The 25,424-nt window shown below is 34.6% G+C and overlaps 3 protein-coding genes across 3 annotated transcripts; all 3 read left to right on the top strand.

The window, feature by feature from the left end:
• The first annotated feature begins 400 nt into the window (after positions 1–400).
• On the top strand, positions 401–3,287 carry LOC113709631 (apyrase). The gene is made up of 9 exons (XM_027232427.2): positions 401–693; positions 823–951; positions 1,033–1,089; positions 1,264–1,356; positions 1,574–1,779; positions 1,988–2,079; positions 2,260–2,474; positions 2,562–2,751; positions 2,879–3,287. Exons 1-9 carry the CDS (start codon positions 454–456, stop codon positions 2,992–2,994), a joined length of 1,338 nt encoding a protein of 445 aa, XP_027088228.1. The 5' UTR covers positions 401–453; the 3' UTR covers positions 2,995–3,287.
• Positions 3,288–13,143: 9,856 nt separating this feature from the next.
• LOC113710343 (apyrase-like) lies at positions 13,144–17,064 on the top strand. The gene is made up of 9 exons (XM_027233297.2): positions 13,144–13,563; positions 13,828–13,956; positions 14,044–14,100; positions 14,263–14,355; positions 15,339–15,544; positions 15,810–15,901; positions 16,124–16,338; positions 16,464–16,653; positions 16,778–17,064. The coding sequence occupies exons 1-9, from the start codon at positions 13,282–13,284 to the stop codon at positions 16,942–16,944; spliced, it is 1,431 nt and encodes a 476-aa protein (XP_027089098.1). The 5' UTR covers positions 13,144–13,281; the 3' UTR covers positions 16,945–17,064.
• A 5,149-nt stretch (positions 17,065–22,213) lies between these two features.
• Positions 22,214–25,073, top strand: LOC113709624 (probable inorganic phosphate transporter 1-9). The gene is made up of 2 exons (XM_027232417.2): positions 22,214–23,100; positions 23,856–25,073. The coding sequence occupies exons 1-2, from the start codon at positions 22,412–22,414 to the stop codon at positions 24,799–24,801; spliced, it is 1,635 nt and encodes a 544-aa protein (XP_027088218.1). The 5' UTR covers positions 22,214–22,411; the 3' UTR covers positions 24,802–25,073.
• The last annotated feature ends 351 nt before the right edge of the window (positions 25,074–25,424 follow it).

Here is a 25,424-nt window from a genome sequence, read left to right as displayed (position 1 = left end):
AGTTGGTAATTGTTGTTCTCTTCTGAGCTTTTCTCTCTGTACTACACTCACTACTGTTCTCCCTTATGTTTGTTGGAAGAGGAGAAGGTCTAACCAAAGAAGTGAAAGAACATTGGAGTAATTGGTGTGAAATTCCGACTTAATATACATTCATGTGATCTTTTACTCGTACAGTATGAGCTTCTAAGCTACCCTTATCCTTCATTTCGCCAACAATATGTTAAGAGTAAGTTGTCTTGCTAATCCAAGCATTAAAAGTGAAAAACTTTTAAAAAGATGCTTTTTTCTCCTGCAATGTGGTTTCTTTTTTTTTTTAATAAATAGTAAAATAATGCCAAATGTCCCACATAATTTTTAATGTCAATCATCATGCTGAAATGCAGGATATAACTGTATAAGGAGAATAGCATTGAGAAACAGTTTTGTCAAAAGATTGATTGAAAATAGTGGAAAATGCTGAAGCAACACCTTATTGCCTTCGTTTTTGTCTCTTGCATGCCATTCCTCCAAACCATTTACTCTCAATCACTCAGCAGTAAGTTGTCCAACGGTGTACTCCTCAGCAATGATGCGTCAGGGAAGTATGCAGTCATAATTGATGCTGGAAGTACTGGCAGCAGAGTCCACGTCTTGCACTTTGATAGAAACTTGGATTTGGTTCAAATTGGCCAAGATTTTGAGTTTTTTGAAGCGGTGTGGAATCCCATTCATCTGTTTCTTTGTATTTCTGCTTTCACCTCTTGCAGTACTTAAGGAAAGCCCTGTTGCTCTTTATCCTGGATTTATGTTTCCTCTGTTTTGACTCATGATTTTGGGATGTAGATAAAACCAGGGCTGAGTTCATATGCAGATGACCCTGAAGCTGCTGCACAATCTCTTAAGCCCTTGCTTGAAAAAGCTGAAGCAATTGTCCCAAAAGAATTTCGTGCTAATACTCCTGTTAAAGTTGGGGTAGGTAATTCTATTTAAGCACTTTGCTACTAATATGCTTTAATTTTGCCTGATACTGTGTTGTGAAAAATGCATTGGCAGGCAACTGCAGGTCTTAGACTGTTGAAAGGTGACTCCTCAGAAAAGATTTTGCAAGCGGTAAAATATGGTTGTATACTTTTGTTCGTGTAACAAGAGTCTTTTTATGGACTCTTCCTTTCCACCCCTTGGTTTGTAAAAACTTTTTTCTTCTAAAAAAGAAATACATACTAAGTTTTTTTGTGTCTCAAATCTCAAGATTATTATGGTTTTTTTTTTTTTTTTTGACTGAAGGTAAGAGATTTGTTGAAGAATGAAAGTTCACTCAAGTACAAGGCAGAGTGGGTGACAATTCTTGAAGGTTCACAGGAAGCTGCCTACATATGGGTGAGTTCTGTGTTGTTCTTATTGTACTTATTTTGCAGCTTCTAGTTCATGTGTCTTAATCAGGCATTATGATGAGAAATATTTATATCTATGTGGTAAACTTTGTAATAGAAGATTTTGATTTTTCTCTGCGAAAGTATAGGTACTAAAATATTTGGTTGACATCTCCATCACCTCTGTAAACACCTACTGATATGCATTCTTCTGAATATATTAGGCTGCCATAAATTATCTGTTGGGAACAGCAGGCAAAAAATACTCAGAAACTGTTGGCACAATTGATCTTGGTGGTGGATCAGTACAGATGACATATGCTGTGTCAAAGGAAGTAGCTCTAAAGGCCTCCAAGCTGTCCAATGGGAAAGAAACATATATTCAGGAAAAGAATCTTCTGGGAACTACATATCACCTTTATGCTTACAGGTATGCTGCTCCATTAGATGAATATGGTCTCTTGATTCAAGTGATTATACCTTAATCTGTTGCTCTGCTTTACTTCACTTTCTTGAAAGGCATTAAACTTTTCTTATTTAGCATTGGATCAATTATCTTTTGCTTCCTGCTTTTTGGAGTTGCCATTCTATCCAATTGATATAGTTTTAACATTACAATTCTGGACTTTTCCGTATAGTTACCTGAACTATGGTTTACTAGCTGCTCGTGCTGAGATTCTGAAGGTTTCAAGAAACTCGAGTCATCCATGCATACTCTATGGTTACCATGGTAGTCACATAATGCTATGCCTTCTTATATCCATTGAAAGTTGCCATATCCTCAGTTTCTTAGTAACCATAAAAAATTCAGAAATGTAGAAACTTGGAGATGCTCAATCAACCTGAAAGTAATTATTAAAAAAAAAAGAAAAAAGAAGAGGCATTGACTTAAAATCTTTCTTCCTTGAAGGATACTATACCTACGGAGATGTTGCCTATAGAGCTTCAGCTTTTCCGACTGGTCCAAACATGAAGAAATGCAGGGCATTTGTTCTGAAGGCACTTAAGATCAATGCCCCCTGCAAGCACAAGAAATGCACGTTCAACGGTGTCTGGAATGGCGGTGGTGGAGATGGACAGAAGAATCTGTATGTCGCATCATTCTTCTATGACAGGGCTTCTCAGGTAGAAAATCTTTTTCTCCATAGTTCCTGAATTCTGATTGACTGTAGCCAGCAGACTACCATTCTGAAGAATCTCTTTTGGCTGCAGGTTGGTGTTATCAAGACAAATGTACCTTCTGCTACTGCTCGTCCGCTGCATTTCTTGAGTGCAGCCAAGCGTGCTTGCAGGACAAAGTATAAAGATATCAAATCTGTATTTCCAAACATCAATGAAAGTGATAGGCCATTCACATGTTTGGATCTAGTTTATGAGTACTCATTGCTTGTTAATGGATTTGGTAAGCTCCTTCATTATGATCATCTTAAAATTATTCTTGTGCAAATATATACTAGTAAAGTTCCATATGTATATTGATCCATTTACACGCTGGATTAGATTGTTGACTACTAATTCATCATTTCCAGGTCTGAATCCTTTCAAAAAGATTACACTGGTGAAAAAAATCAAATACAAAGATTCCCTTCTTGAAACAGCTTGGCCACTGGGATCTGCCATTGATGCTGTTTCATCACAAAATTGAAAGCAAAGATTCGGAGACCTGACTGGAAATTTCAGCTGACAAAGTCAAAGCATGCTAGATTTGGAGCAAGAAATGAGTACTCTCTTGATGACTTGATGTACTTGGGGCCCATGACCGAGCAAGATAGAGTAAAGGGAATCTGGCGACATGTTTCTTCGTTGATTCTTTGACATTAACATGTCTATCTAGCATGATTTCTTTTCGTGTTAATCACAAACACCCCCACCCCCCGCCTCCCAAATAAGGTTTAACCATTTTTGCAATTTACCTCCTAACATTATTATTTTTTCTCACTTTATCCTCTAAACCGTTAGTCAATTCTAGCCTTGCCTAACGAGAATGTCAAAAAGACATTGATACCTCTAATATCATTTTTCTATTGATATCCTGGTTGTCTCGTGCGATAAGGGAAAAAATATTAGTTCAAAACTAAAATAAGAAAATATTATTAAAGATCTACAGATGGGTTTGTTTGGATTGGAGATTACTTGAAAAATTGTTTAGAATAATAGCACTTTTTTCAATTTGATATTTGTGAAATAAAAAAGTGGTTGAAAAATATTTGTGAAAAAAGGTTTTTAGATAAATTTAGCAATCCAAATAAATATTAATAGCATTTGAGCATCGTATATTAAAACAATAACTTCAGAAACTTTGAACTCCAAATCAACCATGTTTCTTTTTTTTTTTTTTTTAAGTATTAGAAATAAAAACTTTGTATACTTCCGTATAAAAGAAATCTTGTTACTAAAAGAAAAGTTTAGCCGTCTGCACATTCCCAAAGAGAAACTGACAATATCCGGCTTATTTATTGAATTTTAAAAATATTTTTACATTTTAAATAACAATTTTTCTTTGTTTTTCTCAGTATTAAGTAAAATTAACAAGATATTCTCCTCAATCTAAAAAAAAGTGCAATTATGGAATGAAATTTAACTAGGATCATAAATATAAAAATATTATTTATTATTATTATGTTAGGAATATTATTTCTTAGATATTAATTGTCTTGAGTGTTATCAAATATTGCAGTTCACTAATGATTTAAGTAACAAACAAACAAATTGATAAAAAATGATGTTTAGGAGATGAGCAGCAAAACAAGCTACACTCTAAGTGGATTTACCGTAGATAACTCTTAGAGGGTATAAATGTCTTTTTAACATCAGTATTACACAATATTAGAATTGACTAATAGTTTAAGGGATAAAGTGAGAAAAAATAACGTTAGGGGATAAAATATAAAATGGCCGTACCTTAGGGGGAGTTTTTGTGATTAACCTTTTCTTTTTTAAGGATACTTCAATTATTGAATATTGCTTCCAACTGGCAAAGCTTTTGATCTCTTGATGTTGGCAATCCTTTGTCTTGACTCGAGAACTTTGAAGTAAGAAATGTGATGGAAACATTGACAAATTGGAATAATCCTATTGAATACCTGACAAATTAGCTACCACACCAGCATGATATTATTTTGGATTCACTGTCTCACTTTGATGTTACCACACAGGTAAGAGTTACGTGGTCCATGAAGCATATAGACAAGCGAACGTTTTTAGTAATAAGTTTGTTTCTTAGTATGCAGAATATCATAGTCCAGTATTTGGTCCATAAAAAAGCAAGGATTGTGTCAAGCAAAAACAAAAAAAAATGTAAGGACTGTGGAAAAGGTAATACATTGTCATTTTGCATTGTAAGAAGATATAGTTTTTTTTTTTTAATTCAAACTAAAGGAGGTCTAATTGTACTCGTTAATAGCTCAGCAAAATTTATGAGATTACATTTCATTTTACCCATGCCTAAGAAGCCGTTGATAAAATTAAAGTTTGAAAACTAAAATTTGAAGTTTGAAGTTTGAATCTATTAAGATAGTGAATTGTTAAGTACTAAATTTGATACATTAAATGTATATCAATAGCTTATCACTTAGGGTGCGTTTGATAAAACTGAAGTCTGAAAAATGAAATTTGAAATCTGAAGTTTGAATTTATTAAGTTATTCAATTATTAAGTATTAAATCTAATACATTTGAGTGTTTATCACATTCAGTGATAAGTGAATAGCTTATCACTTATTTTTTAGAGTAAATTTTGTTTAGAAAATTCAGTGGCACTTAATTAATTCAAATATTCAATTTTTAATTATCAAACGTATCTAAACATATTAAGATCTAACTCCATTAAGTTTAAGTGCTGAATTGGATTATCAATCAGGGACTTATTTTTTGAAGCAAATTTTGCCTATAAAATTTAGTACCACTTAATATATTCAGATGTTCTAGTTTTGATTATCAAACGCATCTGAATACATCAAGATTTAAATCCATTAAATTTAAGTGTTGAATTGCTCTGTCAAATAGAGTCTAAAATCTTGTTACAGATATCACTGTCTAATTTGGCATATGGAAACCGGGGCCATATTTATTTACTTATACATTCTTTGAATCCACTAATTTCTTGCCTACACAAAGAGGGACAAGGTTTCAGAACTAGACGTGATTTTTGTACAAATCTCATATGTGATTGTGGCCATGTGAAGCCCTGTGCTCTAGCAATGCTTTCAACGTCTGATATATGGGTTGAAAACTTCATCTATGGATCATGGCTTTCGAGAGGAACCACCAAACTTAAGGTTTAGTTTGAATTAGCTATTTTTATAAGTATTTTTAAAATATTTTAGTATAACAATGTATATGAAAAATTTTTATAATATTCTTAAAGGTGTTTAAAACTTTTTTTAAGGTATTTTTTTAAAAATTAATGCCACCACCCCTCCGTCTTTTCTTTCCCTCCTCCTCCTCCCCTTCCCTTCCTTCTGTCCTCCCCAATTGGGCCTCGATGAGATTACTTGGATTGGGGAGGAGAGGGGAAGGGCGGGGTGTGGTAGGAAAGGAAAGGAAAGGAGAGGAGGAGGAAAGAGAGGGAGAGAAAAGAGGGGAAAAGGGATGGAGGAAAAAAGTGGAGGAAGGGGAAAATGGTGGCCATAGTGGGTGGGTGTGGGTGGTGATAGATGGAAAAAGAAGATGGCGTGGATTTTATTTTTAAAATTTTTTTTATATATTTGAAATTATTTTTGATATATTGTATGGATATGATGTTTTTAAAATTATTTTTATTTGTATATTACTGAAGCATTATAGATAAAAAATTTGTTGTTCAGAAAAAAGGGAAATTCTTTTTTTTTCTTTTTTTTCCGTACAAAGAAAAACAGGGAAATGGTCATTTCTTCCCATGTATCACATTTCTACTCGAGAGATGAAACCTTGCCCTGGACTGCAATTGGAAAATCGATGACTTATGCAGTGTTCCTTTTTCATCGTCTTCTACGTCAAGTTCACGCAATTAGTGCATATCCGTTTAAAACCAATAAACTGATCCTTTTTATTTGTCAAACAATATGAAGTTAACTTAATGTAGATTATTGGGTCTCGTTTATCAGTTTTTTTTGTCCTGGGTGCGGGTTGCCTTTCGGGTTTCATTTGGAATTTTTTCTTTCCATTGTGAAATTTGATGCGATTAGGTCCACTTTTGTGACTAAAATCCAAATGATTTTTATTCTACTATTTACCAGTAACCAATAACTTCTATTTATAACTAGGAATAAGAGGAGGGGAATGCATCATGCTCTATCCTACTATTGGCATACTAATGGGATAAAAACCCGACGCAGGACCTATATCCAAGATATTCTTCATGAGTTTTTTTCTTTCAACATTGACTATGGTTAGGTAACAAATACAGTGAGATCTGATAATGTGATATGTGTAAAGCAGAGGAAAAATCGTTCAAAACATCCTTTACATTTTTTCAAATGAATTTTTTTGTCTCACACTTTTAAAATGGTGACTTTAGGTTCCTTACAAAAACGAATCGGCCAACACATAGTCTCAACCTAAGTTTCTGGTTACATTTTAACTTGAACCCATCATGTCACCTACACGTAGCATTTTTTTAGGGATATAAAGATCAGATCTCATATGTAGTTAAATAAATCACCCAATCGACATTCATTTTTTATCTAAAAAAAAAGTGAGGTTTGATCTTTTTGTACTTAAAACAATGACCAATTATGGGTCACATGGTATATTTAGGCTAAACAGTGCTAAAGAATTTAGGTTAGGATCAAAATTGATGGACTTGATTTTGTAAAGGATGTAAAATCGGCAATTTAATCTAATGTGAGAGACGAAAAAGTTTATTTAAATATATTTTTAATGATTTTACTTAAAGTATACAACTTTTAATGACGTATTGAAGCTAAGAAGGATAAAAGCGTGAATTTTATTGTATTTCATATTTTTTTTAAAAGACTTGTAGGATCCTCTATATTATTAATTTTGCTAACATTGTAATTGATTGAATGTAAATTCTACAAAATTTGAGAATTAGGGTGCAAAGTATTCAAAATTAAAGATTTAAGAATATAAGTGGAAAAGTGGTATAAGCTTGGGAATGCAAAGTGAAGTTAGTCCAATTTGAAAGGGCATTTTTTACGAAACAACATAATATCGCTGATAAAACGAGTGCCATTGCGTCACTTGCGTGTATGATTAGCGAAGCAATTATTGCACAGAAAGCTCGTGTGGCCCATGACAGTCTGTCATTTCCTCTCCATTTTCCACCATTCAACGACTGAAAAGTTCTGTCAACTTTGGCATTTAACAGTTAGGGATAATTTCAAAAACCTCCCTTGAGGTTTTCAATAATTTTATTAGGTCTTTTGAAGTTTTAAAAATTATACATACCTCCTTTATCATTTAAAATAACAATATACTACCCTTAAATATTTTAATGAAACTCCCTTGTTTGGTATGTTTATACTTAGAATGACTTTTAAAATTATCTTTTATTCTTTTTTCCTACTTCTTCCTCTTTTTTTTAAAAAATTTTTGCTAATAAAACTGTAAAATTATCACTATTATCTTAATTTTTTATTATAACCAAATGTCAAACTAATGATTTTTTTTATGAATTAACTTTATATGCAATCCAATATTTTTGCTGATTTTTGCTTTCTATTTTTTTGTATTAAAATTAATATAAATCAAAAGAAAATTGCTCAAAACTATTACTAAATTATGATAATCCCATTACTCGAAAAATTCATAAAGTCTAAATAAATTATTTCGACATTTTCTTTTCTATCTTATAATTTTAAATTCATAATAAAATACCGTCAAAATTATTCTATTATAGTGATAAAATTATTATTATAGTTGTTTATCAAATAATATATATGAACGTCAAATATTTGGTACATTTTCTTATAATTATACTAGATAATCTTATAATTATATAGAAAAGTAAATTAAAACTCATTACACAAGAGCATTTTTGGATATTCATTTAAAAATTTGATCAAGTCAACATAATTTTAAGATTTTGTTATTAAAACTATCAAATTAAGGGGAGTGGGTAAATTTTCCAAACATCACGGGAGATCAGTGAAATTGTAAGAAACCTTAGGGAAGGTTTCTGAAAGTATCCCTTAAAACTTTAAAGGGAAAATACACTATCTTTGTTTGGATAAGAGTTTATTTGGATGATTTATTTGAGATATTTACTGTAGCACTTTTTGTGATGTGATGTATGTGAGATAAAAAGGTGATTGAGAAAATAAAAAGGTGATTGGGATTTGTGAGAATAAATTAAGCAAACCAAATTCTCTCTATCCAAACCAAATTCTCTCTTTTAACATTGATTCTGTTGTCCCGTGCCAAATAATTGATCGAGGGAATCATAGATGCATGTGGTTGGTGAGGCCCAAAAAGCAAATCGCAAGTTCAAAAAGCGGTATAACGAGACCATTATCTACAAGGACAACTAATGAATATTCAATTGGCTCGTATCAATTGCCATATCCAGTTCGTCATTCGTGACACACACCTTTCTTTTTCTTTTTTCTTTTTTTTTAGCAAGGAAAAAGTGAGATCTAAGAAGTAAGAAGGGAGAAAAAGGATTTGAACTTAGAACCTCTACATAGAGGTGTTCACACTTCCAAAAAAAATTGAATGATTGGCAGATCAAATTTAGATTAGAAATTGGATTAAGTAAAATGGAATTTGAAAAAATCAATTGATATCTAATTCTAAAATATTTTAAAACAGAGTAAAACAGTTTGGAAATGGATATTAAAATTAGATTCTCGAATTCTCAATTATCGACCAAATTACCAAATTTTATATTTTAATTTTTTTATTTTTGTAAGTGAGAGGTTTTGAATCTAGAATCTCCTACTGTTAATTAAATATTTTATATATATTTCATGCCTAGTAATATCGCATATTACATATTAATCTATTAGTTAATATTGCTATAAGTAATAATTTATGCTTATAAACAAATATGAGACTTTAAAAGTGTATTAATTAACATATTAATAACTTCTATATTGTTAGTTACATATTAAATATACTCAACTAATCTACATTAGAAAACTAATTTAAAGCTTTGGATATTTTACTGAAATATCAACTATCCAACCAAAATCCATTACTAATATCCAAATAAATATTTGGATGGTAATTGGATGTTGACCTTGTCAAGAAGAAAACTAAACTTGTTTTTTACCGATTTACTGATTATCGCCTGATGAAACCTCTGTTTTCAAACTCGGACCGGACCGGCCGGTCGAACCGGGAACCGGCCAGGTAGCCGGTCCGAGTCACATTAAAAAACCGGAAATTTAAAACCCGGTCAAAGCCGGTCAAAAACCGGGTTTGACCGGGAAAAAACCGGTTTTTCCGGTTCAACAGTAATTTTTTTAAAAAAAATTCAAACTTTTTAATATTATGTTTTGACCCCCTAAATTGTTAAAACTTATTGATATACCTCAAATATTTGATACTTTATAAATATTGTCCTAAAATTTGATGTTATTTTTCAATTAAATTCATAATTTTAATTCTAAACTTGTTAATATTTATTAAATAATATAAATTGCTACTTGATTGTTCTAATTTCTTTGTATTTTCTTGTTAAATATATTTAAAACATCAAATATATATGGATATACCTTTATTAATATCAATATATTATTAGATATTATATATATATTATTAGATATTATATATATAATATTTTAATTTTTAAATAATTTTTATTTATGACGTCATCCGGTTCGACCCCTATCGACCCCCGGTCGAACCCATTGACCCCTGACCCCTGACCTCGGCCGAGTCGCTATCCGGTCCGGTTCTGAAAACATAGGATGAAACCCTTCCTCTACGTCCGGAGGCCTTAATTTTAGCTATTAAACTAAGACTTTCTTGGCATTATTCATGCTGCTCCAAATTTTGTCAAGGCATTTTATTCGTCCTGAGGCTAGCTACTTTTGGACCACTTCATCCCTGCCCATTGCTATAGACTAAATTAGGGATGCATTCGACTTGAATCAAGCTCAAGTAGTACCATGTTTAAGTTCAAACTCAATAATTAATAGTGCTACTCGAACTCGAGTTCGAGCTCAATTGAAGAAAGATTCTTAAACTTAAACTCGACTCGAATAAGTAGTACATGAGCTCGACTTCAGCTTGAATGAGTTCGAGGATCCTTGTGAGCCATATCAAGCTTGAGTTACTCGAGCTCAAACTCTATTTTTTAGCTGTAAATTTCACAAGTTTCATACCTATAAGTGTAATTTCACATATATATTATTTTTAATTAAAAATAACCTAATTACTCGAATAATCTCGTCAAGCACTTGAGCCTTATTATCTAAGGCTCATGCTCGACTTGAATTCACATTGAAGCAGCTCGAGCTCGATTTTGGCTGAGTTCGAATTGACCCGTTGACTGAGCTGCTAGCAAGTATCTCGTGAGTAGCTTGAATCTCTAGCAACCCTAAACTTAATTTACGGCCTCTCATCTTAAATGCACAGATTGTAGAATTCTTAAAGCTAAATTATCAATGCATCAGAAATGTAAATTTAAAATTGAGGTGTGTAGATTTAACCCCTTGTTATACCATTTAATTTAGTAATAGGTGTACTATTACCTTCGCGACTTACAAATGTGTATTTAATTAGAAAAGTAGATTGCAATTGGACACGAGTAGATTGAATTTAAAATTTTGCAAGCCTAATTTTTTGTTTTTTTTTTTTTTAGGGGTGGGGATTGGTGAAGGGGCGGAAATACTGTTGTAAAGTTTGCTTCTTGTCAAATGTCCGCGAGATTCGTTTAGAAAAACGCTCACTAAAGACGAAGGCACAGTGGGTGACTGTTCTTGAAGGTCCTCCGGAAGCTGATTGCTCATGGCCCTCATGGGTGATGGTTTTGTCGTGCTAATTGTATTCATTTGCAGCTTTTGATCGTGTGATGAGACATTTACCTTTCAAGTAAAACTAAAGATTTTAAATTTTCTCCGTGAAATTATAGGTGCAAACTTTGAGTTTACTAACGTATACAGAGTTCTAATTTTGCTCCATTTTTCTCCTATCAGCCATATTTAACAACAATTTTCCTTTTTCTTTGGAAAAATGAAGAACTAAATTCGCAAAACATTCCATTTTTATCAAAAGATATTTCACAAAATTTAATGAATTCAAAACTCTGCAACTATTCAAAATATTCCTCCTCTAATGATGAACATCAATAGAAGGAGGTGAAATGCAAATGCGATAAAATCTGTCATATGCACGTTGTTGAAATTTAAAAATCCCAAGGGGATTTCTTTATTTCTACAATTACATGGTATTCTTTTTTATAATGATTTTATTAGGTTTTTTGTGCACAAAATGGTCCTATTTTTACATTTATGGTAAACTTGAAGGCATACAAGTTTTTTTGAGTGATTCAATTTTATTTTAAAGGGCATTTTTACAAAACAAAAATATTAGAACTCCTTGACATGTAATTATTCTATAATTGCTAATTTGAGGACATTCATGTCCGTTTACTAAACCATTAGTGCTTATGGCTGGTAGTCGAAAGAGGAAAAGTAGGCCAAGGAAACTTTAATTTAGTGGTTAAAGTTGAAATTTTGAGAATTAAAAGTTTTGAACTTAAATCTTTCTTTCCCTATCTCGCATCTTAGGGTCTGTTTGATAACATAAAAAAGTGATAAATCTGAACTTTTTCAGACATTCAGATGTTTTGAATATTTGATAAATGAAAATCCATTTGCTGAACTTGTTAAGTAGTGCGAAACTTGTGTGTATTTTTTTCAGTACAATAATCCTAACTGAATGCTTAATTCTGACAAGAATCAATAAAATTACTTCAATTACCTTATCTTATCTACCAAATCTACCCTTATTTGTTAATTATGTTCAAAATTCTTATCTAATTAAACAACTTAATATTCTCTATCTAATGATTTTCTATTTCTCTTTTCTCCTTTTTGATTGACTTTCACATCTTCTGTGTACTCCTCATATAATATATTTCATCTTTTATATTAATTTGATTTAAAAATAAATATTGTAATTTTCATACCTAACATTTTTAGCTAATTAAATCATAGGCTCTATTTCTTTTTGGATGAAAAGATATAAGAAAAATTGTCAAATTTAACTTATTAAGCATTTAGTTATAAATATTTATCAAACAGTATAAATAGGTTTAGCATTAAAATTCAGACATTCATATATTTCTTTTCAGTGCTTAAAATTCAGCAAATTAATTGTTTCAGTATTTAGATTTCAGAATTCAGACTTCAGAATTCAGATTCAGTTTTATCAAACGAAATATTACTCTTTTCTTACTTAAAAAAGAAAATTTTCAAAGGGGAAAATTGCAACAAAAAAAACACATTAGGGGTGAAAAGTTAAAGGGCCTTATTGCATTTAAACTAACCCTTCTAAAATGAAGATACAAACTACAAAGAGGATAGACAGGACCACCTTACCTGCCGACAGGATTAATGGTACCCCCGCATCTGAATTATTAACAAGAAACATACATTACAATTGAGCACGAGCTTCATTTCATGTGTCGCTGTCTTTACAGAGAAATTGTAGTACCACTACTATAACAAGGGCAACCTTATGATTGTTGGGCATCTCAGATAGTCGGTAGGGTAGGTATCATTCTACATCACATTCCTTTTCAGTTTTTATCAGCATTTTATTTGAGCTCTTTTCTTTGTTTCTGTGACTCTATTGCATATATTATTGTTAATTTTGTGCCCATTACTCTACCAATGCATACGTGATACATGTGACACTGCTGCGTTACTATGATGGTGAAATTTCCATTTTTCATGTCAATTTCTTGATTCAGCTCGGGAATGATTTGTTGTCTGCAGCCTCAAGATTTGTAGAGGATCAACCAAGCAGAAGATTGATAAATGGGAAATAAGCGGCAACAGCGAGCGTTCATTCCTCTCTTTTTCATTTGCTACATTCTCTTCTTCGTCCTGGTTCGCCCTGCGGAAGGGAAAAAGCAATTTCAAGCTCTCAACCGCAAATTTTCTTTGAATGGGTTCCTAAACCTTGTTCATGGCGAGGACTCTGAGCATTATGTTGTCATCTTTGATGCTGGAAGTACTGGTAGCAGAGTTCATGTCTATCGATTTGATTCAAACATGAATCTCCTAAAGATTGGTGACGACTTTGAGTATTTTGAGAAGGTGATAATAATTCATGAATTCTTTTGTCCAGCTAATACAACATATTACTAGCTAGTTTGTTTGTAACATCAGCCATCAGCTTTACGTGAAAAACTGGAAATGCTCACTGGTCGAATTAGTTTCACTGTTTATTCCACTTTCTACTCTTTGAGTTAATTTCTATATTTCCTTGTATTGTGCAGTACAGAAGAAAAGCCATGTCATTCATTCTTTTTCGTAGATTTTAATTTCCTCTGTTTTGGCATCATTGATTTGGTGATGCAGACAACACCAGGGCTGAGTTCTTATGCAGATGACCCTACAGCTGCTGCACAATCTCTAAAGACCCTGCTTGAGAATGCTGAAGCAATTGTTCCAGAAGAGCTTCGGGCTAATACTCCAGTTTTAGTTGGGGTTAGTGATTCTGTCAAGCACTATGTATGCAGCTAATGGAGAACATGGTCTTTTGCTGATACTTTGTTGTTGAAACTGAATTGGCAGGCAACTGCAGGTCTTAGACAGCTAAATGGTGACGCAGCAGAAAATATTTTGGAAGCGGTAAAAAATGTTTCATACTTCTCTTCATGTACAAGCAGACATATTGTTTCTCGTCTTAAAATGACGATTGGAGTGTTTACCATCCTCATCCCCCACCCTTTTTCAAACTTTGCTTCTTTGTCAAATATCAAAAAAGTTTTTTTTTTTTTTTTTTGGCTGAAGGTGAGAGATTTGTTAAAAAATGAAAGCTCGTTCAAGTACAAGGCAGAGTGGGTGACTATTCTTGATGGTTCTCAGGAAGCCGCGTACGCATGGGTAAGGTCTTTGCTGTTGTAGTTGTATTGATTTGCAGCTTTTGTTCACGAGTCTTCATCAGGAAATCTGATGAGACAAATTTAATTACCTTTCGAGTAATAAACTTTGTAACTGAAGATTTTGAATTTTCTGTGTGAAAATAAATATAGGTACATTGAAGGTAGGGATAATTTTAGAAACCTCCCCTGAGGTTTCCAAAATATCAGAGACCTTCCCTAGAAGTAAGCAGCTAGTATCAAATCCAATCCAATTAAAAAAGGCAAACAATAAAAAATTGGGAGTTGGAGAGAGAAAACAACTTGATACCACAAATGCCCTCAAGCCTTGCATTAGTAAGATAATTTCATATGAACACTACCTAGGCAATTTAACAAGAATAAAATTTTAGGGGATGTTTCTGAAACAGAAAATCACCCAAGCATAATCTGCTATACACAAACAACAACTATATCAACATAAGCTGCCAAAGAATAGAAAATTTTCAGTACAAAATTCTTAGAGACTGATATGAAGATTTGACTTAAAAAGCTCTAAAATTCTCTACAATAAAGGTAAGAATCTTCACATATGGTTTAAAAACCTGTGTTTCTCTTGCTCTAATTAAAGTGACTTCTTGCTCTTGCAGTTTTCTATGCCATACATCAACCAAAGTAGGTGTCCAAATTTGGTGCCCTATTTCGCATGATATTTTAGATATTATTTGAACTTCTAAATTATTGTTAATTCAGTTAATTATATTTATAACTAATTTAAGTAAATTTGTCCAAATAATTGTGAAATATCTGATAAGTTGTGCGGGTATTTAAGTCATTTTACCCATGATGATATAAGAAGTGGGATCTAATATTCTACTAGGAGAGATCCTTGATATTTTGAAAATCTCAAGAGAGGGGAGTGAGATTGTGAGGTTTCTGAAATTATCCTTCAATGTCTGGGGTGATAACGCCACCACTCAACTGATATACTCTCTTCTGAATATGCAGGCTGCCATAAATTATCTGTTGGGATCAATAGGCAAAAATTACTCAGAAACTGTTGGTTCAGTTGATCTCGGAGGTGGATCGGTAGAAATGACATATGCTGTGTCAGAGACAACTGCTGCTCAGGCCTCCAATATATCAAATAATGGAGAACCATATATTCATGAAAATAATTTTCTGGGAACAACATATTACCTTTATGCCTACAGGTTTGTTACTCTTTTTGATGATTATGGTCTCTTGGTTCAAGTAATAACTGAGATGGTCGTCTTCCAGTGAAGTGGTGATGCGTACGGTCTTCATTTTTTGTCTACTTTATCTTCATATTCTTGAATGACACTGAAATTTTTTTCAGTCAGCATTCACTCAATTCGGTCGTCCTAGTTGTGGAAACTAGGAAGTGGTATTTTATCACGTTGATATAGCATTACAAATGACATGCTAATACTCCTGGTCCTGGGCTTTTCTGTACAGTTACTTGAACTATGGTTTACTCGCTGCTCGTGCTGAGATTCTGAAGCTTTCAAGAAATTCAAGCAACCCATGCATTCTCTACGGTTACGATGGTACTGATCACATGGATCTGTGAATATTCTTTTGACAAGTTATATGCTATGATTTTTTTCCTCTATCCACTGATATATGATTTGCATCTGATGAAATGTATTCTCAGTCTCTCCATACCTATATATAATTCAGAGATCTAGACTTCTGGAGATACTTTGTTAACCCGAAAACATAAAACACAAGGCATTCAAGTTTCAACTAAGCATCTCTCTTCCTTGAAGGATACTATACATATGAGGATGTTGTTTATAGAGCATCTGCTCTTCCTACTGGTCCAAACATCAAGCAATGCTGGGGATTTGTTAAGAAGGTACTGAATATCAGTGCCCCTTGCCAGCACAAAAACTGCACATTCAACGGTGTCTGGAATGGCGGTGGCGGGGATGGGCAGAACAATCTGTATGTCGCCTCATTTTTCTATGACATTGGTTCTGAGGTAGAAAATATTAATCGCTCCTGATTTTGACCGTAGCTGTATTAGAGTTTAGACATGTTAGTTAATAAATGTTCACTATCTAAGCCCACCTTTAACTCTGAAAACAAACTATATTTTCGTCTCAGGTTGGCATTTTTGAGCCAAATGCGCCTTCTGCTACTGTTCGTCCGGCGGATTACCTGTCTGTAGCTAATCGTGCTTGCGCAACAAAATATGAAGATATTCAATCCGTTTTTCCTAACATCTATGAAGCAGATAAGCCGGTGATATGTATGGATCTCATTTATATGTACACACTGCTTGTTAATGGATTTGGTAAGCTTCACTGTGATTTTAATTCTTCTGCAAATGTCTTTGTAGTAACGTTCAATATAACCAGTTTACATGATAGGTTAGAATATTGCTGACTTGTGTGTATATATATATATATATTTTCCAGGTGTGAATCCTTTCAAAAAGATTACAGTGGTTCAAAGCATCGAATACAAAGATTCCCTTGTTGATGCTACTTGGTCATTAGGGTCTGCTATTAATGCTGTTTCATCACTATATGAAGCAAAAGATGAGAACCGTATTAAAGATTTGATGTTCTTGGCCCATGTCTGAGGGTTGAAACTTGAAGGAATTAGCTGTTGTCCCTCATATCGGCCGGCCCATGATGTTACTATACGGAATTATCTTATTTATCTATTCGGTTAATAAACAAATAAAACAGCTTTTTCCTTCTTTTTTTGTTTTTGTTAAAAAGAAAGAGTGAGTGGATGTGTCATTTTCTTCCAAACTATACTTTTTTTTTTTTTGTCGCAACGATAGATGTCCTATAACCTAATCTACCTAATCTAGCCTAGTCTAAGGGAAAGGGGAGGGGGTTCGATGAGAGTACAGACTCCATCGATGAAGGTCAATTAAGACCGCCACAAATTGTGGCAAATTTGTGGGAGGCAGGGATTGAACCCCTGACCTCCAGCATCACCTTTAATGGTGATGACCACTGGACCAAATGGCCAGTGGCTTCCAAACTATACATTCCACCAGAAAGCCAGCAATCTTGCTCCACACAGGAATTTCAATTTTTTTTTTTTTGGTTAAACCTCCCTCCCTTAGTCATACCTTTTCCGTCCTCAATTAATTGTCAAATTTATAATTCGAATTTGAATCTGAAAGCGGAACAATCTCTGGGAACCATCCCTAGACTACTGAGCCAATCCCAATGACTAAAATTTGTTGAGTTATGCAACGTTCTGTTTTCATTTTTATCTATACACCATATATACATATTGAGGTAAGGGCAATAAACTCCCTCCAAGACTATGGTTTCATCGCTTTGCCCACTTGAGCGTTCAATTGCACCCGTATACATGTGGTCCCTAAATTTTATCAAGTACGATCGGCATATAAGTTTCTCAAGATAATTTACTTTGGGAACATCTAACTAAGCTGATAAGGTAATGGAAAAAATCATGATATTTGACCGATGGTTGTAAAAGAAGGAAAGAGATCGAAAAGATCTTTTTGCTAAAAATCTCCTTTGTCGACCCTCCCCTTCAATGAATATTAGATTTTTAGCGCATTATTCAATATTCAAATTTAAAAAAAAATCACAAATAGATCTCGTTTCAGTCGATTTTATTCAACTATTGACCAATTCCTCTTTCATTTACTCACATGACATGACATGTACATGTTATCGGAGAAAAGACTAAATAATCCCTCAATATTTTAAGCTTGATTTTGTTTTCAAGTACACCACTGTTCTTAGAGGGGAGTTTTTTGGAATTAAAACTTGAATTGATGCAAATAATAGATGTTCATTATTAGATATTTATCCCGATACGGGTGATTTTTTTTTTGGTTGTATAGAACCTTTTCTTTCTTCTGTATATAAAATGCAATCAGATATATACTTGTGAAGAAAATCCAATTGGTTGTTGTTACACACCATGAGTCAATAACTTGAACTTTATCAAAGAAAGATGTATGCCCCTCCTAGGGTAGCTCGAGTGGTTCGATGCCCCCCTTTAAGGTATGCCGACCACGGTTCGAGTCCCAAGAGTACCTCGCTCGGAGTTCAGGTTGGGCGCCTTCCCCTGGGCCCCAGGGGATTAGTCGGGCCGCAAGGCCCGGACACCCCTAGGTGAAAAAAAGAAGAAGATGTATGATGCATTGTAACATGTGAAAAGTAGATTGCTGAAGCTGATAAAGACTAAAACTTGAACTTTCTGTATATCCTCTTCTTCTTACTTGAGAATTTGTTTGATGTTACTTTATATGGCCATTTTATGCTTAAAACTTAAGTCACTTTAACTATATTTTCTATGTATTGCAAATTGTAAATGTTTTAATTCGAAAGCCGAATTGGGGGGCTTGATACATGATATGTCGTGCTCCACCATAATGCACACGGGATCCTCAGTGCCACTTTTTCAGTGACAATTCAGTGTTACTTCTATATTTATGCCAAGTGTCTTGTTTATTTAATTTGTCATGTGCTGTTTATTTAAATTTTTTCTACCGTCACGTGATAAGTGGGATTGGCACTGAATTTGGCACCAAATAGTAGCATAGAGGATCCCAACTGACCATAATGGGCCCTTTTTTTTTTGGGTAAACTACTTATTACCTAATGTAATTTTACAGAATGCCAGATGACCCTCATAAGATTTTAAAATAGCCACATAACCCCCTATGATTTTATATAATGTGAAAAATGAATAGAATGAACAATCAATTATGCATTTATACCAAACGCACGTTAAAAACGTGTGATAAAATTTTAATATTCATATAACCTCCTCATGATTTGCATAAATATCTACTTTACCACCATGTGATTTTTACATTTATTCACGTAATCTCTCTATACTTTTTATACAAGGTGGTTAAGTCATTAATTAATTTAGTATTTAGATAAGGGCACTATTGATATTTCAATTAACAATGTTACATAGTTATATTCCATCAAGTTTTCACTTTTCATAAAACCATAGGGAGGGTGAAGTAGACATTTTGAAATGTTAGGGGATCACATGATAACAGATGAAATTACAGGAGGGTTACATGTAATTTACCCTTTTTTGTCTTTTTGGTTAGATGTACTATAATATTTCTCTCATTATTTGCGTAGGTTACTTGTATTGTATACTCCGTCTGACCAATTCTCCTGCTAGCAAGAATCAAATCAAAACAGAAAGCAATTTATCCAAAATAAGGGAACAAATGAAGCAATTGCAGTTCAATTTATTGGCTTTGCAGCTTGTCCCAACATCATTGCTTTTCTGATCTCGTCACGCAGAAAGAGAAAATACAGAGATTCCTAAAAGCGCAAGTGCCCCCTTCCCATCATTCCTTAGTTTTGGGGGGGGGGGGGGGGGGGGGGGGGGGGAAACGGTGAAAACAATAATCTTTACCTGTAACTCATGGATCAGATTATCAGTGAATTTTTAAGCCTAAAACATGTAGAATTCTTATGACGAGAATATTGCAAGTTTTTACATCATATCAGTGTAATACTTGCACGAGTTGCATTAAGTTTTTGTTTTTTTTTTGGATAAAAGGGTCTTGTTATCATTTGCAAAATTTGAACAACGTATTACATGAGTATGACGACATACAAGATTGTAGTTATATAAGTATTTACCCTAAGAAATCTGAAATGTATAGATGCTAGAAAGGAAAAAATACTACAAATTCTAAATAAACACCACTCACCCATTAGCCTTTCTGAATGAATTTAAACCAAAAAAGAAAAAAAAAAAACAAACCACTTGATTCTTGCGTACTAAGGTTAGGTTCTACAAGTTGGTCCAAATTCTAGAATATATATAATCTCGCTTGCAGCAGGTTATTCTTTTTTTTTTTTTGTCATCGTCACTTTATCTATGTCATCGTATTCTATCCTAATTTAAGAAAAAATGTCCAACTGAATCTATGAAGGAATGAACCACCGTTTGACTATGCACCTGTCTAATTTTTTTAGAAAAAAAATCTCATATTATAATAACTAGTAAAAGATAAAATTTGAATCTTGACATCCAATCCAACCAAGCCTTACCTACCGCCCAAAGCCAGCTGGTCGTTGAAACTTAGGTTTCAATCCGTTTTCGGATTTTACAAGTTGAATCCACTGGTAATGTTACAACTGTGCCGGCATTTAATAATACACCAATTAGCTGGGGTCAATGATAGTGGAGTGACGGACACAGGCTCACAGCATTGAGTCCAAAAGTCAGAAGCGTAAGTATATACTTGAACAGATTCGCATCTTGATGTGCTGATCTGTTTCGTGTAGAGTTAATTACACTTTTCCCCCCTAATGTGGAACTGCAGTAACAATTCCCACCCCAAAAAAAAAAGAAGAAAACTCAGGCTATATAAACTTTGGCCTCTATAGAAAAAATTTCAAAAATTCAAAAATTCTGTAAGATGACATTAAAGCCCGTAGATAATGGTTCCATAAATAATGTTACCCTTTGAAAGGGAATACGGAGCATAATATTTGAAAAAAATATCATACTTTAGGTCACGTAATAAAAAAAATTCCCATAATAACAAATGATATATAGTGTTATAAGACAAAAAAACTAGAAAAATTCACAAATCTTTTGCACGGGGAATTTTTGCTTACTTTGCAGGAAATTTGTACGAGTCCATGAGGTGCAAATTTTGTGTCTTTATACTATATTTGCACTTTGCTAAGTAAGTTTTTTTTTCCCTAAAAAAAACTGTAATTAGCTTTGAAATCAACGCTTTGAGTTGTTTAGATTCTTGTGTAGCTTTTCTAATTTTTCGATTACTATAATTTTGTGTGTGTATAGCATCGGTTAAAAAAGGTCGTTTATTAGATTTATACTGTTACATATATATATTCGAAAATTAGTTAAGAGTATTTTGGTCAAGTAACATATAGTGTATTACATTGTCTGTTATAAACGGTTGGGGAGCAATGTTCATATATTCTTACATTAGGGGGGCAAAGTGTTACTGGGATCTGGTTGAGGGGGTTAAGTGTTGCCAATCTTATGCATGCATAGAATCCTTAAACGCAAGTCAAATGTCTTCGCTTGTCTCCATCAACGAAACTTCGCACCATTTCTCCCCACCGTGTTCTCCGGCAAGCAATAAATGCAATTATATAACATCCTAAGTGTTACTAGGTTTTTTTTCTGTTTTTTTTTTAAAAAAATTTTTGGACGAATTCGATTTCGATCATTATCACGAGATAGATCATGCTTTTGAAACGTATTTTACTTATAGAAATTCTTTTTTTTTTGGTCAATACAGGGTGTATCCCACCTTTGCCGGACTAATTATCCTGTACCTGAAGTACCCCGCTCTCCAAAGGCACCCAGGCGTTAAAGAGAGGTTCGAACCCTGAATCTTGGGACCTGAATGGCTACCTCAAGACCAGGTGATCTAACCCCAAAGGGCCCACTTATAGAAATTCTTACGGATTATATATCAACGCAATTTTTACACTAGTATGAAATTTGAATATACGATCTTTTACGTGAAAGTGATCACGCAATTTGAACACACCATTTTCCACGAAGAAGTGACTCATCCATCGGTCAAGTCATGCCTCGGGACCATAGTATGTATTACTACTAGTAGCTAATATTCAAGAAACTATTTTGGATAACCAAATAATGGCTAAACATTATATCCTTACATCACAAATACAATTTTTAACACATCTTTTTATCTTTTTAATTATCTTTTTATCTCATATACATCACATCACAAAAAATATTACAATAATTATTCCAAGTAATATTTCAGATAATCTTCTGTCCAAACACACTTACATGTGTTAGAAGAGAAAATGTTAGTATAACCGATCTTATATTTGTTAGTCCATATGATTAACTTGTACTACCTACCTACGACGTAGTAGAGTATGTACGCATAGAGTGGTCGATCCAAGTAGTTTCCTGTTGTATCCATTGAGTTTAACCCAGACTTTATACATAGAAATCCAATCATCATCATTCATAAACAATAAGCTACTAGAGCTAGTAGTAGCATAATTTTTCTGAATTAAGCTTGGCCGCAAGAAATTACAAAGCTAGCAGCGATGGCGTTGAAAGTTCTGTCGTCCCTAGACACCGCAAAAATACAGTACTACCACTTCAAAGCCATCATCATAGCCGGCATGGGTCTGTTCACCGACGCTTACGACCTCTTTTGCATCCCTCTCATCATGAAGCTCATTGGTAGCGTCTATTATGCCGGCCCTCCACACGACCAACAAGTTCCTGCCCTGGTCACATCGGCCATGGGTGCCATCGCTCTCTTAGGCACCGTCATCGGACAGCTTGTCTTCGGCCGCCTCGGCGACCTCCTGGGCCGCCGTAAAGTCTACGTCTTTGCGCTCCTGATCATGGTTTTTAGCTCGGTGGGGTGCGGATTCTCCATGGGCAGAGGACGGACGTGCGTGCTGCTCAGCCTTGGGCTGTTCAGGTTTTCATTGGGCATCGGGATCGGAGGGGATTACCCCCTGTCGGCGACCATCATGTCGGAGTTCGCCAATAAGAGAACGCGGGGGGGTTTCATAGCGGCTGTTTTCTCCATGCAGGGTTTTGGGATCTTAGCAAGCTCCACCGTCACCATGGTGGTGTGTGCCGTATTCAACAGGGCGTCGGGTTACCCGAAGAAACCAAGTCCGGAAATGGTGGATTTGGCCTGGAGGCTTATACTGATGATAGGTGCAATACCGGCGGGGCTCACCTGTTACTGGCGTATGATGATGCCGGAGACTCCCAGGTAAGACACACAACACCTCCCCCCCCCCCCCCCCCCCCCCCCCCCTTCTTTTTTTTCTCGGAGCAAGAATCCCAGATAAGACTTAAAACTTAAAAGAAGAAGGCTACCATGCATGTCCACGGAATAAGACCGAGTCGTGACGGTTGGACCCCGGCCCACAGTGTTTATTCCTTCATTCATTTGATGATTTCAAGGATTACTAGCAGCTTGTAAACAAAATAAAACCTGTACTCTTGCACACTACTAGTAATCTTTGTGATGGACTTAATCATTGTCCTTTTTCTTTTTTTACTATTATGAAGGGATGAAATTTAATAAACAGAACGGGTAAGAGGGATTTGAATCCAAAACCTATAATTTCTGAAATCTTAAATCTAACTATTAGATTCCTCTCTAACTTAATTATTAGTCTTCTTTTGGCTTCATTGTGTTGGATATTAGGCCAAGAATTGAGAATATTTGGAGACAAAGGTAGTTTCAATTGTTTCTTTCTTTTATTTCTTTCACTCTCTTGTTGTATTTCTTTAGAACTTACAAGTTTAATTTATAGTTATAAATGAACATTCTTGATATATAGGAAAGATTTCCGGCCACACTTACCAACAATCTTTTTAATTTACAATCTTCTAGATATGTAGGAACATTCCTGTTATCTCATTTACTAAGTAATTGATCAACTAATTAATTCAGCACATTATTCAACAAATTGTTATAGTCTTAATAACTGAGCTATATGTTAATTGTTATCTGGACAGGTACACAGCTTTGGTAGAGAAAAATGTGGCGCAAGCAGCTAAGGACATGAGGAAAGTTCTGCGTGTTCCGATGAGCCCGATTCCGGAGGACCAAGAATATGATGAGAAGGATCCAATTACTCCAACTGCTAGTGCTAATCCTGCCTCCAGCTCTGATTATCCTCTCTTGTCCAAAGAATTCCTGGCTCGACACGGCCGTGATCTCTTTTCTTGTGCGCTTGCATGGTTTCTTGTGGACGTCGTCTTCTACAGCAATAACTTTTTCCAGTCCCAGATATACGGCCGACAATATCTTCCCCTTCATAATAAAAATGCTTACGAGGAGGCCTTTCATGTGGCAAAACTCCAAGCCATCCTTGCAATTTGCTCCGCCATCCCGGGCTATTTTGCCGCCGTCTTCTTCATCGATCGCATTGGGAGAGTCAAAATCCAAATAGGGGGATTCTTCTTCATGGCCATTGTATTATTTGCGATTGGAATCCCATATTATTCGTACCGGGATCGCCATGCCAAAGCGGGTTTCATGTTCTTGTACGCTCTCACTTTCTTCTTCTCCAATTTTGGACCCAATACCACTACTTTCATAGTCCCCGCGGAGCTATTCCCGGCTAGGTTCAGATCAACATGCCACGGCATCTCGGGAGCTGCCGGAAAACTGGGCGCGATCGTTGGGGTGGTGGCATTTCCGTGGGCTTCTCCTGATAATTACCACCAGCAAGGAATCAGAATGATAGTGCCGCTAGTGCTCCTAGGTCTAGTTTCCTTGGTGGGATGCATCACGACATATCTTTTTACGCGTGAAACAATGGGGAGATCACTGGAGGAGAATGAAAACGAAGACCAAGCTAGCGGTAGCGGTACTGGTTGGGGTTTGGTGAGGCATTTTAGCTTCACAAGATGTTCGCTGCCAAAGTTATGTGCCAATAATGAAGTTGCAGATGGCTAATCAAAATCAGATAGATACTACTCAGTACTCGTACGTACAGAATTAAGCATGTAAATCACATATGGAACTACCGTACCCTAGTTCAGTGTCGCTCCGCTGCAGAGTGATCCTTTTTATTCTGTCTTCCTTCACATATATAAAGGGATTCAGGGTGTAGAATACATAATAATTTATTTGACTAATTCCACCTTGTGGATTAGTTTTATTGTATTGATTGTAATGTACATTTTATTGCTTGGAAATAAATTTTAACTTACAAAATGTTCATTGGAGTCTTTGTGTATTCTCCTCCCCCCTCGTCTTATTGTTTAGTACACTTCATTTTTCCTTCAGCACAATAACATGACAGGGATGGTGATAATAGGAAATGCTAAAAATAGTCACTAAACAATTTCCAGTTCCTTATTTTGTCACCAAACTTTTTGTTTAGCCAAAATAGTCATTTAATTAATAAAAGAGTACATTTTTTGTTGCTCAACTCAAAAAAACTCTCATTTCTAATTTTAGCCACTTAGGTAATTAATGAAAACATATGCTTTTTTGGTCATAAAATATAGTATGTTATAATTAGTTGAATGGCATTTTTTGGCTAAATAAAAAGTTTAGTGGCTAGAATAGAGAAT

Source organism: Coffea arabica, chromosome 9e (assembly GCF_036785885.1).
Source record: "Coffea arabica cultivar ET-39 chromosome 9e, Coffea Arabica ET-39 HiFi, whole genome shotgun sequence".
Classification (NCBI taxonomy): domain Eukaryota; kingdom Viridiplantae; phylum Streptophyta; class Magnoliopsida; order Gentianales; family Rubiaceae; genus Coffea; species Coffea arabica.
The sequence above is the reverse complement of the archived record's forward strand: the minus strand, read 5'-3'. Positions and strand labels throughout refer to the sequence as shown.

Bases quoted from the DNA above. Each gene is read 5' to 3' on its own strand.
- LOC113709631 (XM_027232427.2), top strand. From the start codon at position 454: ATGCTGAAGCAACACCTTATTGCCTTCGTTTTTGTCTCTTGCATGCCA. The intron at 952-1,032 runs GTAGGTAATTCT...ATGCATTGGCAG, and splicing joins ATACTCCTGTTAAAGTTGGG to GCAACTGCAGGTCTTAGACT. The intron at 2,080-2,259 runs GTAGTCACATAA...TCTTCCTTGAAG, and splicing joins CATACTCTATGGTTACCATG to GATACTATACCTACGGAGAT.
- LOC113710343 (XM_027233297.2), top strand. From the start codon at position 13,282: ATGGGAAATAAGCGGCAACAGCGAGCGTTCATTCCTCTCTTTTTCATT. The intron at 13,564-13,827 runs GTGATAATAATT...TTGGTGATGCAG, and splicing joins ACTTTGAGTATTTTGAGAAG to ACAACACCAGGGCTGAGTTC. The intron at 16,654-16,777 runs GTAAGCTTCACT...TATATTTTCCAG, and splicing joins ACTGCTTGTTAATGGATTTG to GTGTGAATCCTTTCAAAAAG.
- LOC113709624 (XM_027232417.2), top strand. From the start codon at position 22,412: ATGGCGTTGAAAGTTCTGTCGTCCCTAGACACCGCAAAAATACAGTAC. The intron at 23,101-23,855 runs GTAAGACACACA...TTATCTGGACAG, and splicing joins ATGATGCCGGAGACTCCCAG to GTACACAGCTTTGGTAGAGA.